Raw genomic sequence first — 14,340 nt, forward strand, 5'->3', positions numbered from 1 at the left:
GCATATTTTAAATTCAGATCATGTTATGAGACATTGTTGTAAAGATCCTCCACGAATTGTTTTTAAATGAGCTCCTAACCTGCGACAAATGGTAGTGAGAGCAGATCAAGGTTCTGAATGGTCGGACAATCCTTTCTCAGTCCCTAAAGGTAATTATAGATGTGGTCAATGCGCACAGTGTAAAGCTGCGGTCACACTTGGCTTTTCCTCCCATAGACTTCCATTCAAACGCACGTAAATGCGTCAGAACGGATATGCAGGGTCATGTGTCGAGTTTCGCAGGTTGCTGCGGTGCAAAGTTCAAGCTTGGTGAACTCTAACCTGCGAAATCGCATCATTTGACTCCATGAGACCCATCGAGGAACAAAACAGGACCCTTCTGGACAGAAATTTAAAACATGGAGCAATCGTTTGCTTTTTTAAATGTCTAATTATCTTGTTTAATCCCGCCCCTTTTCGCAGCGCCGCACGACAGAATTTCGCACACACAAAGCCCGGTGTGACCGTAGCTTCATTTTACAACCAAATGTCAGTTTTTTAGTCATCCCCATTCAGGTAAGCAATTAAAGATTAAAGGTGTGATTTCATGCAACACGAAAAATGTGATCTGTATGATTAAATGTCCTTGTGGTTTAGCCTACATCGGTGCATCATAAAACTACATCATAAAACAAGACGGTGTTTAAAAACAAGAATTGCTGTACACAGAAGTAATATACGATTAAACGATCAACAAAATCCTATTTCTGTTCATTTTAATGCATTGAAACATAGCCTTGCGACATTACGATAGATTGGCATTGAACAAGTGAAGGTGCCGAGAAGGGGTGGGGACATTGACAGACTTTTATTACAGAGGGAAGCGTTTTACATTTACACACTAAACACTATACCAGAGAGTTTTAAATTTGGATTTTGATTTTAAATCATTTTGTAAGTGTATTTATATTCTATACTGTTGTACACTAAATATGTGTACACAATTGTTATCCTCTAGGGCCACTGGCCTTATGATTGATTGATGTGATTTTGTACAGGTGTGATGTGCTATATATATATATTGAATACTCTGTCTCTGAGGAAGTTAAAAGTTAAAATTTGGATTTGTATTTTAAATCTTTTTTATAATAGTATGTATGCATCTCATATTGTCATAGGTATATTATTGTATGTAAATGTTCCTGTTTATTGGTTTGTTGGCTTATTGTGATGATTGACTGCAGGTGCTGTGTAGAGCTGTTTCACTATTTCTTGAGTACTCCCATTTCTAATGCTTTACCTGATGAAGACCATGTCGGTCAAAACGTTGTGACATACTTTTTGACAGCTAGAGTGGCAGTGTGCGGATTTTCTTTGGATCTTTTTCTACTAATGTGTGTTTGATCGAGCACCTGTCTTTGAGATTTTCTAGATGTGCGCACACTTCTGTTTTTTGATTAATTATGTACACACCCACTGTACATATACATTTGTAATTATGTTTATCTATCTGCACACTTCTGATTACTAATAGCAACCTGTACATATATTCATTTACTGTAAATCTGTTCATAGCTAATACAACCTGTATATAATTTTCATAGTACATCCATCTGTAAATATTACCGTTTTTCTATAACTGCACTTTATAACTTATACCTGTATCCTGCACTTGCTGCTATTGCACTGCTGGTTAGACCTAAACTGCATTTCGTTGCCTTGTACTTGTACATGTGTAATGACAATAAAGGTGAATCTAATCTAATAACTGATTTATTTTATCTTTGCGACAGAACATAATATTTGACTAGATAATTTTCATGACACTTCTGCTTAAATACAGCTTAAAGTGACATTTAAAGGCTTAACTAGGTTAATTAGATCAACTGGGCAGGTTATGGTAATTAAGCAAGTTAATGTATAACGATGGTTTGTTCTGTAGACAATCAAAATAAAATATAGCTTAAAGGGGCTAATAATTTGGACCTTAAAATGGATTTTAAAAAATTAAAAACTGCTTTTATTCTAGTTGAAATAAAACAAATAAGACTTTCTCCAGAAGAAAAAATATTATCAGACATACTGTGAAAATTTTCTTGCTCTGTTAAGCATCATTTGGGAAATATTTAAAAAGAAAAAAAAATTCAAAGGGGGGCTAATAATTCTGACTTAAACTGTATGTTTGATTGATGCAACTTTAAGAATAAAACTTAATGAGATAATGACCCTATTATATGGCTTAATAGCTGCTTATAGAAATGAATTTTTATGTTACTTAAACATAGCTAATATACCAAACAAAATAAATGGACAAGACAAATCTCTTGACAATAACTGGTAGATTTTTACAACAAAGTAAAACCAAAATGAAAACAAACAGGCTTTCATCATGACTTTTTTTTTATTATTTGTTTATTTGGTCTGACGGCTCACATAAAAGGCAAGTTCTCATTTTGGTGCTGAGCAACTTTGATACACTTATGAGACACATATTATTATTATTATAATTATTATTATTCCCTGATATAAAATATTAACCACACCCAGTAAGTTACAACATACAACAGTAGTGGCTGATGGGTATATTAAACAAGGCATAATGCGGATCTCACTTTGATGGGTTGTTTTCCTAGCAAAAGAAATGCATGTTAATATTTTATTGATATTGACTCTGCTCTGTATTAGAAGGCTTTGCCCTGCTGTATGTGGAGTTCATTTAGGCACCTGCATCCTTCAAGGTGACCCCCAGCCACCTTCTCTTTTCAGCAAAGGAGATTTTGTTATTGGAGGGACTTTTACCATTCATTACTATCTGAGGACAGAGAAGCGCACCTACACTGTACGGCCCCAACCACTAATGTGCAGTGGAAGGTTAGAGTTTGACAAAACTGCAGCAGATGCTTATTTTCGAATTTTTCTTCATTGTTTGAGAACAATAAACAAACAAAACGTTTGCTGTTTATGAGTTATAAGTGATGATGAGTTTTTGTTTTCTGCGTTTTTCTTCAGCATGGATTTCAGAGAGCTGCGCTTTGCTCGCGTCTTGCAGTTCGCCATCCAAGAGATCAACAACAACTCCGATCTCTTGCCAGGAATCACATTAGGGTATCATATATATGACTCTTGTGCCTCTGTGCCAATGGTAATGAAAGTAGCGGTGCAACTTGCCAACGGACTAGAACACGCATTTAACGACACTGACTCCTGTGCACAATCTGCTGCAGTTCTCGCACTAGTTGGAGAATCTGGCTCCACCGCGGCAATAACCACTTCAAGACTTTTCGGCCCATTTGCAATTCCGCAGGTGCTTGTTCTATGTAACCATTTCTTAAAGCTTGTAGAAAAATGTTTGCAAAACAAAAATAAATAAAATAAATGCAATAAGCAATATTATTATTAGCTTATTATTATTATTTATTAATTATTTCCTTTTTTTACGATGCCCTATATAGGTGAGTCATTACGCAACATGCGCGTGTCTCAGTGACAAGCTACATCATCCTACTTTCTTCAGGACCATCCCCAGCGATCACCATCAAGCGGCCGCACTGGCGCGGATGGTCAAGCGCTTCGGGTGGACGTGGATCGGGGCTGTACGCAGTGATTCAGACTACGGGAACAATGGCATGGCATCATTCTTGAAAGCCGCGGAGCAGGAGGGAATTTGTGTGGAATATGCAGAGGCCTACTACAGGACTCAAACGCGCAACAAACTGCAAAGAGTCGCTGATGTCATCCGAAGGTCAACGGCTCGTGTCGTAGTTGCCTTCATGGCTGCAGGAGACATGAGACTTCTCCTAGAAGAGCTGAGCCAACAGCCTCCTCCTCCGATGCAATGGATCGGCAGCGAGGCGTGGGTTACAGACCCACAGATGCTGCGATTTAATTTGAGTATTGGTGCTGTTGGTTTTGCAATACCGCGGTCCGTAATTCCGGGTTTCCGTAAATTTCTTCTTGATATGTCTTCAGATCAGGCGCTAAAGATTCCCGTGCTGAAAGAATTTTGGGAAAGCTCATTTGGCTGTAGTCTAAAACAACAGATAGGTTATTCTACTGGCATGCGCGCATGCGATGGTACAGAGGACCTTGGCACGTTAAAGAACCCGTACACAGACACGTCCCAGTTGCGCATCTCTAACATGGTGTATAAAGCCACATATGCTATAGCTCATGCACTCCATGGCATTGTCTGTGACGGAAAACGTTGTGACAAAAACATCAAAGTAGAGCCCCGAAAGGTACATTTTTTCAGGAGTGGAATAACTGAACCACTTAAATGTATTCTTTTTTTTTTTTAAACAATGCATTTTCAAACGATATTTACTAAAACTAGATCATATTCATGCTACAGTACAGCCACAATTCATTTTTACTGCAGTCATGCACATTGTTGTAGCATTTAAAAGAAACAAAATATTTTAAACATAATTTGGGAAATATTTGTAAAATAATTAAAACTTCACAGTAGGGCTAATCATTTTGCCTCCAGTGTGTGTGTGTGTGTGTGTGTGTGTGTGTGTGTGTGTGTGTGTATGTGAGTGATATAATATTAAAATAAGCTACCATATTTGTGTGTAGGTGTACTTATACCACATATTTAACCATAATCATTATGTTCATCATGCAGGTTTTTCATCAACTTAAGCAAGTGAATTTTTATAAAAATAATTATTCAGTTTCATTTGATGCTAATGGAGACCCTGTGGCTGTGTATGAACTTGTGAACTGGCAGCTTCAAAGAGATGGTTCAATTGATTTTGTAACTGTGGGTAAATATGATGCATCCCAGCCTAAAGGCCAAGAATTCTACTTAAACAGAGCTATCATTTGGTATGATGGCAGTGAAAAGGTATTAAATGTGTTCTATAACTACTGAATGTTATGTACTACTCTAATACATTTCTGACTCTGATATTATGTACATTTGTCACCTGCAGGTGCCTGTGTCTGTGTGCAGTGAAAGCTGTCCACCAGGTACTCGGAAGGCTGTAAAAAAAGGAAGACCTGTTTGCTGTTATGATTGCATTAACTGTGCCGATGGGGAGATTAACAATGAAACAGGTCAGTTTTTTTCTGCAAATATAATCAAAAAATGCTGAATTGTTTCAACTGAAATTATTGTAAAATAAGAACAAACCCAATCAATATTTTTAAATAAAATGTTTACCCAGGGGTTGGGTTAGTCCAACTTTTATCCAAATTATCATTGAAACAACGCATCATTTTAGAGGGTACATTTAAATCACACATGCAAATTGTTTTTTTGTTTATGTTTATTTCTTTATATTACACTTTGTTATAAAGATGCACTAGTAGTTTCAAGAATTTACCGTTCTTTTTGCAATCGTTTTGCCACAAACAGTCAGTGGAATCAAACTGACAGTTTTATTTATGCAATGATAACATAGGTTTACTGAAAAAAAAAAACATAAAAAAGTTCTCCATAAAGAAAGCTGATATATGGCAAGATATATGACAACATATGAAAGTTACATTTGGATTTCACATGCTGTATATAAAATCTAATATTTGTCAAAATATTACAAAAAAATCACCATTTACATTTTTTCAACCACTAGAATGTGTGTTCATATCCAGCCATATATGGACACATGTTTCCCAGTACCGGGTTGCGGCTGGAAGGACATCCACTGCGTAAAACATATGCTGGATAAGTTAGCGGTTCTTACTGCTGTAGCTACCCCTAATAAATAAGCCGAAGGAAAATAGAAAAATGAATGAGATTTCTATTTTGGGATCTGTGTTTCCATCTGGTTTTGTGGTGTATGGCCACAGGTTCTCCTCCACATCACAGTGCATGTATTCATCAGCCAAACATTTTTGAAAGAACCTCCTGGCCAATCGTGTCTTGACATTGGTCTGCTGTGATTGGGCTTTCTTGCATACAGGAATATATTCAAATATAAAAAATATTGGTTGTAAAAGTGTTACATGGAATATAGAAACCATATCTGATGAAGAATAAGGATGTAATCTATAGATAATATAGGCCTTCTTGGGTCTGTGTATCATCCGTTAATTTTATTATTCCTTTTATTCTGGAAAATGAAACACCAAAAAAACAGTTAATATTCAGTTTTTCTGTTTATTCTGTGGGCACACATAAAAACAAAAGCTAATCTGGTATCCTGTTTTAAACTCAAAATGGATAATTAAAACAAACACAAAACAATAAACGAAATAACGAGGCATTTATTTGTTTCATCAAAAAACCAAACAAAAAAAATTATTTCAACGTGTGGACGCGAACGAGATGGAGATGCCCCTTTTTCTGCCGATTGGTCAATAGCTGTGAGACTGTAGGATTTAAATCAAACTTTGCATATCAACACATACATAAAACAGGTACATATACACCTATAAATTACTCGCACATACTACTGGATGTTCAAAACAATATATGAAACTTGCATATATATATAATAAATATAAAAAGATAATGCTAGGAATGCTCCAGCTAATTTTAAAGGTTTATTATGCATTAAATAATTTGAAAGCAATGGGTTCAATAAATATAAAGTTGCATAAGTAATTTTTTTGAATAAAATATATTTATGTAATATTAGTTTTTTATGTTTGTTATTTTTATAGATGTCCCTATTCGTCACGGGCTGCGATACACACTTATGTCAAGAAGGGGGCAGAAATGCACTTTCTAAATGGGTTTGCCTGTCAGTAATAAACAGGCCAATGCACAAAACGCTGGATGCCAGGCGCCATAAAATATAGCTATTAAACATGAAAGAAGCAGTGTCTGGAGGATCTGATATATAAAGCTGGTTCATGGGGGTTAGCTTGACCAAAGTGATGAAAGGAAACTTTTTATCAGCGTTTTCTTCACTAAACCCATTGCTTTCCAATGATTTACTTGCATAATAAACCTTTAGAATCTGCTGGAGCATTCCTAGCATTATCTTTTTATATATTAATTTATATTTAGCATAATCTATTTTTATTATTCAACAGATGTAATTCCTCTATTAATCGGATTATTTATATTTAATAAGCTTTAATTATTATTTATATGATAAATAATGATTTCGTCCACTCAAGTGACTTTTGAGAAGTCTATGCACACATATGAAATCACTTTCTTGTTCACAACTACTTGTATATACGTTTGTGAATTTTATTTTGTATGTTTGCACGAGTGCTATTTGGGTGTTTATGCACGCATTGAGTTTATATTCATATGCAAGAGTTTTTGGGCGCATATGCATAGATCTAGTTTATATGTATATGCGAGTGTGTGTGTCTGCATGTAGCGAGTTTATGTGCGTGTGTATGTGGGTGTATGCATGCATCAGGTTTATATGCAAGGTTCATATATTTTGTACATCCAATAGCATAAGTGTATATACGAATAAGTTATAAGTATATATATGCAGTGTGTATAGGTGTGTTTGCAATGTATATGTATGTTTATGTTAAAGTTTATATGTATGTGCGCATGAATGTGGGTGTATGCATGAATCAAGTTTATATATATGCAAGTTTCATATATTGTTTTGAACATCCAATAGCGTAGGTGTATATGCGAATAATTTATAGGTGTGTTGATAAGCGAAGTTTGATTTAAATCCTACAGCCTCATAGCTATTGACCAATCGCCAAAAAAGGGGCGTCTCCGTCTTGTGCACGCCCACACATTGAAATCTTGTTTTTTTGGTGTTCGTTTTTTGATCAAACGGATAAATGCCTTGTTTATTTCGTTGTTGTTTTATGTTTGTTTTAATTCACCATTTTGAGTTAAAAACAGGATAACAGATGAGCTTTTCATTTTCCAGAATAAAAGGAATAATCAAATGAACGGAGGGTACACGGACCCTGCTTGATCATCTTCTGCGATTATGATGTTGTTTTATTTATCCTGAAACATTCATCATTTAAACATGTATTTTTGTACATCATTTTCCATTAAACTATGCGTCAAGAGTAATGCAAGTTACTTAACACAGTTTTTCAATTGTTTTGCCACAAATTTCAGAATCCTGATGTCAATTTTTAATCTCTAGACACAAAATTCTAAACTCTAAACTTATTTGTCAAATGTTTGGATACAATACATACAAGTCAAAGATACGTTGGTCATGGAACTAAAATCAACATTTAAATATAACACATTCATTCATTTTCTTTTCGTCTTAGTCCCTTTATTAATCTGGGGTTGCTACAGCGGAATGAACCGCCAACTTATCCAGCAGGTTTTTACATAGGATGCCCTTCCAGCCGCAACCCATCTCTGTGAAACAACCATACACACTCATTCACACTCATACACTACAGACAATTTTAGCACACCTAATTTAAATATAACACAGTTTAACATAAAATTAATCACATTTCAGAAAGCAACTCACAAATTACATTGGAAATGACTGAAGTATTCATTTACAGTTTTTTACACTCGTTTTGCCACACATTTCAGAACCCTGATGTCAATTTTCAAAACTCTAGACGCAAAGCTCTAAACAGTCACTACTTTTAACACATGCTTTACCACAGTGATCAAAACTCTGTATGCTGCATTCATTTCTTTTTAAGAAGTCTTGCATTTGCAGGATTGTTAGTTCACATAAGCCTTTTATCAAACAAATACCACAGTAACATTACTTTAGATCACCAGCACTTGATTTCGAGAGTGGTCCTGAAAAATCCCTCTTTCGAGGGCTATATAGAATTGGGATTGGGCCATTGTTGACTAAAAACTTAGAAAAAGACATTTAGGCAAGGAGTGCAAAGCTATATAGAATAACACACACACACACACACGCGCACACACACACACGCACACACGCACACACACACGCACACACACACACACACACACACACACACACACACACACACACACACACACACACACACACACACACACACACACACACACACACACAACATAATCTGACACCTTATAGCTGTTTTATTTCTATGGTTCATGAATGACAGCTGAACATTGGTTTCTTTATATTCCAGATTCATTAGATTGTCATAAATGCCTACCTGACTACTGGCCCAACACTGAGAAGAACAAATGCCTTCTTAAACCAGTGGAGTTTCTGTCCTGGGATGAGATTCTTGGGAATACCCTAGCTGCTTTCTCTATTGCTGGCTCTTTAGTGGCTTTAAGTATGGCTTTAGTGTTTTATAAGAACAGGGCTTCTCCAATAGTGAGAGCCAACAACTCTGAGCTGAGCTTCCTGCTCCTCTTCTCGCTGACTCTGTGTTTCCTCTGTTCACTCACTTTCATTGGTCAGCCCACTGAGTGGTCCTGTATGTTGCGTCACACAGCGTTTGGGATCACTTTTGTTCTCTGTATCTCCTGCGTTCTGGGGAAAACAATAGTTGTGTTAATGGCCTTCAAAGCTACACTTCCAGGAAGTAATGTCATGAAATGGTTTGGGCCTCCTCAACAGAGACTCAGCGTTTTTGGTTTCACTCTTGTACAGATTATTATATGTGTGCTTTGGTTAACAATATCCCCACCATTTCCTTACAAGAATATGCAGCACTACAAAGACAAGATCATTCTAGAATGCAGTTTAGGGTCAGCTGTTGGTTTCTGGGCTGTGCTGGGTTACATAGGCCTCCTAGCTTTCCTATGTTTTGTTTTAGCTTTTCTAGCCCGGAAGCTGCCTGATAACTTCAATGAGGCTAAATTCATCACCTTCAGTATGCTCATATTCTGTGCTGTATGGATCACATTTGTCCCAGCTTATGTCAGTTCTCCAGGCAAATTTACTGTGGCTGTAGAGATTTTTGCCATTTTAGCTTCAAGCTTTAGTCTGATTCTCCTTATTTTTGCTCCAAAGTGTTTCATTATTGTATTTAGGCCAGAGGAAAACACCAAAAGACATTTATTGGGTAAAATCCCACCAAAAGCACTCTGAAAACATATATCTTACATTACAAATTGACCACTATTCGATATCACAGGTGTGAGTCAACTATCACACAGCTGATGTATGTTTTACCTGTCTGTAATATATGCACAAAGATGTAAACTGTAAAAGACTTAACTTTTTGAAACAACAACAAACAAACGAAAAACTATTCACTGTATTAAATTTAGCTGATGGTCTGGAATTAAAAGTATATATATTCACCAAACATATTAGATTGTGCTCAGTCAATTTATCAAACAGAAGTAAAATATCTATGTTTAGCTAGTCTTGCCGGATCCTGTTCTGGAAAATGTCAGATATTTGTGTTTTGCGGTATTATTTTAATGGATCCGGCATTAACTTGTCCGTGGTAAACCTGTGTGTGTGAAATTAGCCGCCCCCAAGACCTGGTTGAAACCACAGGCCATCAGGCAGCGTAATGCAGAAAGTGAATCACTACTGACGTAATGGGGACGGGTACTTTCACTTTTCACTGCTACAGCCCCTCCCTCACCTCTGCTCTAATTCAAACCAAACTGAGATTGGCGCGGTGTTTCTTATGGCAGGATTTTATCATACATGTTGAGAGATCAAGTTGACTGACTTGATAAGGAAATATGTCTTGACATAATCCACACAGATGTGATTTAAGAAAGCATGAAATCATGTATGATTTTAATCGTTGCATTAGTCTGAATGTATATCCCCTCGTCAGACAGGGGTGGAGCAGAGCGGAGAGAGTGGACCATCGCGCATCAAACCAAAGGTATTAACAAAAGAAAAATACACAACTAAAGACACTTAAATGCCTGTCTTTGTTGTATTTACACCAGTTACAATCACAGACAGGCAGTCAGGCAGCGTAATATAGAGAGTGAATCAAAGCACATCAAATGATCGGTAATTAAAAGGGAAAAAAGAAAAATAGAATAAATATATATACTTTTATATTAGACACACATCTGATGCTTGTATTTGCAGCAGCTCCACGTCCACAACTTCACGCAAGTGGTTAAATTAGGTTTACAGTCTCCTTTACTTCCATTGTATCTGTTCTGCTAAGCGAACGGAACCAACCCCGTGACGTCAGACACAGCGACATTCCAAGATGGCGGCGCCCTAGGTCTAAAACTCTATAGTAAAACATATCGTTTTCTTCTAAATGGTTACATTAATCGAGTTTGTTTAATATATTTTCATTAAAGTGGAATCAAATGTACAAAATAAGGTAAACTTGACTGAGTGCTTTAAAAACTTTCCCTTTAAAACTCCAAGTTCTACAGAAAATTGTGGTGTACATTTTGCTTATAATCGACTACAATGGTAAATAATCGAATTTGGATTTTTTACTTGCTGTTTAACAAACTTATTGAACGCGGAGGTCAGAATGTGCGAATATAAAACCAACTTTACCTCTATGTTATTTTGAACTGCATAACGTCATTGCCCTCCAGCGTGCAAAAGTATTTTGCACGCTGGAGTATATTGATTCAGGGTTTAGAAAAGATTTGGTTCTGCATTTTTGGCAGAAGCCCTTTAAAAAACAATCTTTCTTTTTATGCATACAAGGCCGTGTTGGTCTTTCAGAAAGAAGTTCAGGTAAATGCTGAGTTTGCCAAAACTGTTGCCAACTATTTTCAACGAATAGTCGCTAAAAGTCGCTAGATTATGTCATACGTTAAATTGTATATTACTCACGTCATCGTGTTCTACCATTTCTGATTGTTTTACAGCCTATGGTCAATAAAGGGGTAACGTTATTTATATTTGCATTACACTTTATGCATGTCAATTTAACTAAACTTATTGCTGTTTAAATACAGTATATCATTATAGATGTGTAGTGAATTTGCAGTAATCTCTCAGAAGTAATAAACTCAGGTTCTAAAACTCTCACTTAAAATATCTGTTATTGTAAACAATAAAAGAATAAATGGTCAAATTAAATTCTTAAAATTAAGGAGAAGCAGATCGATTTGACTGTACAAGGCAAATACCTTGACACTGCTGGTGCTAAATCATTTGCCATCGGTACGCAGAGGGGTGATCTGCTCTCGGGCTGCAGGTGGGAGAGGCTGCTGTACGAGGGGCCACAAGCTTCAAATATACAGTAGGCCTAGTCATAAAAATGACAAAAATGTGCTATTTGTGTTTCAGTAAATTATTGATTCAATATTAAGGTTTAGAGATACATTAGTATCTTTCCATTTATAATATAATAAACACTGAAATTAACGATTTAATCAACAATAAATCAATGAAAAAAAAAAAAAACAGAGGTTTGCTTAACTGATTTTATTGTCACTGTATTTATTGTCTTCTTTGTTAGGCTAATGTTTTTTTTTTTTTACCAAAAGTGACTGCAATTAGGTAACACATGAGTGTTAACCCATGAAAATGACTATAGTAATTTATATTTTATGTGTTTATCAATTTCATACATCTATATATTATTAATATTTTCTGCTTATATTTGGTTTTGTTTTTTTTTTACAAATAAAGCTGCTGTACCGCACACAATAGTTTAACTGTTTTATGCTTTTTGGACCAGAAAATCATACAATGCAACAATTAGACCTTTTTTTACTTAGAAACTTAGGCCTAATCAGGATAGTTCAGATGTGTTGCAGTTTTAAATATAGCTTTAAATGTATCATTTAAAAAGTTTTTCTTTGAATTGGATTTTCTCTGAATCTGAAATGAAGCAAATTTTGCCATGCCATATCTCAATCAATATTAAAAAAGAATCCTATGGGAAATCGAACAAAATAACTTAATAAACGAATACACCCAAATTGATATGTTATAGAAAAATATTAAATACAAATAAAAAAAAGATAAAAAATCAAGAGAAGCAACAAAATTGAAAAGTTGAAATTGTGTAGGTTGTAATTTTTTTTTCAATATTTTGCTTGAATTTAATTGTATTCTTTCAGTTTCTAACTATGTTTGGTGGTTAAAGTATTATTTTAATAATTGGGTAGGCTAAATTGTCCGTAGTGTATGTGTGTGAATGAGAGTGTATGGGTGTTTCCCAGAGATGGGTTATGGCTGTAAGGGCATCCGCTGCGTAAAAAAACATATGCTGGATAAGTTGGCAGTTCATTTCGCTCTGGCAACCCCGGAATACTAAAGGGACTAAGCCAAATGAAAATGAATGAAAGAAAATAATCCCGTTTAATAAATATAAACAAATAAATAAAAATATAAAATATATATATTTTTAAATCGTTTTCAAAATGGTGTGTACTCAATTATGCTGAGTACACACACACACACACACAGTTGAAGTCAGAATTAATAGACCCCCTGTTTTTTTTTTCCCCAATTTGTTTAAAGAAGAGATTTTTTTTCCCAACACATTTCTAAACATAATAGTTTTGATAACTTATCTCTAATAACTGATTTATTTTATCTTTGCAGTAAATAATATTTTACTAGATAATTTTGAAGACACTTCTATACAGTTTAAAGTGACATTTACTTTCTTTTCTGAGTTGACAGTGCTAACCACTGTATCACTGTCCCCCCCTAACTCTATATATCAGCAGCAGGCTGTAAACACCCTGATACATCCAAAATGTCCTCAAAACAGTGAAAAGTATCAAAAAATCAGATCAAAGGATAATGGCTTGCCGCTGATGACTTTTAAAGCCAGATACTCGCTATAGCAAGGTACTTTATGACTGTTTTGCTTAATAGCTGATTTTAAAAAATATATATTTTCAGTCAAAACATAATGGGGTCTGGATGAGAAAAGATAGTAACATGCAGAGTTACACTTTACAATAAGGTTTCATTAATGTTAATGCATTTACTAACATGAACTAATAATGAACAATATAGCAGTGTTAATCATATTTCCACATTTATCATTCATTATTAAAATCAAGTATGAATGTGTGTTTGTGTGAATGTGAGAGTGTATGGGTGTTTCCCAGTACTGGGTTGTGGCTTGAAGGGCATCTGCTGCGTAAAACATGTGCTGGATAATTTGGTGATTCATTCTGCTGTGGCGACCCCTGATCAATAAGGGACTAAGCTGAATGAAAATGAATGAATGAATGAATGAATGAATATTAAAATCCATATTCTTACATGTTAACATTAGTTAATGCACCATGAGTTAAAATGATCTAACAATGAATATTTTGATTTTCATTAACTAACAAAAGTTAACAAAAGGGAATATTATAAATTGTTTGTGTGAGTTAATGCATTACAACAACCTGACTGGAAAGTGTTACCAAATGCTGCATAAACATTTTCATTTTGACAAATTTTTTACTGTCAATTTATGATTTTGCTGTTTTGTAACTTTTTACACTGGAGACACATTCTCCTACTGTATTTTACATTTGACTGGGGTGAAATATTAACCACTCCCTTGTTTTCCCAGCAAATAGTTACAACAGTAGTGTGACTGGCAGCCTATAATAAAGATGACGCTCAACTC

General features: G+C 35.3%; 1 protein-coding gene across 1 annotated transcript; it reads left to right on the top strand.

Annotated features, from left to right (window-relative positions):
* Nucleotides 1–2,578: 2,578 nt before the first annotated feature.
* LOC130245557 (extracellular calcium-sensing receptor) lies at nt 2,579–9,890 on the top strand. The gene is given in 6 exon segments (XM_056478288.1): nt 2,579–2,850; nt 2,989–3,283; nt 3,432–4,217; nt 4,607–4,828; nt 4,917–5,040; nt 8,977–9,890. Coding segments are annotated over 6 exon segments (2,613 nt in total).
* The last annotated feature ends 4,450 nt before the right edge of the window (nt 9,891–14,340 follow it).

The sequence above is a fragment of the Danio aesculapii genome, chromosome 18, assembly GCF_903798145.1.
Source record: "Danio aesculapii chromosome 18, fDanAes4.1, whole genome shotgun sequence".
In the NCBI taxonomy this organism is placed as follows: domain Eukaryota; kingdom Metazoa; phylum Chordata; class Actinopteri; order Cypriniformes; family Danionidae; genus Danio; species Danio aesculapii.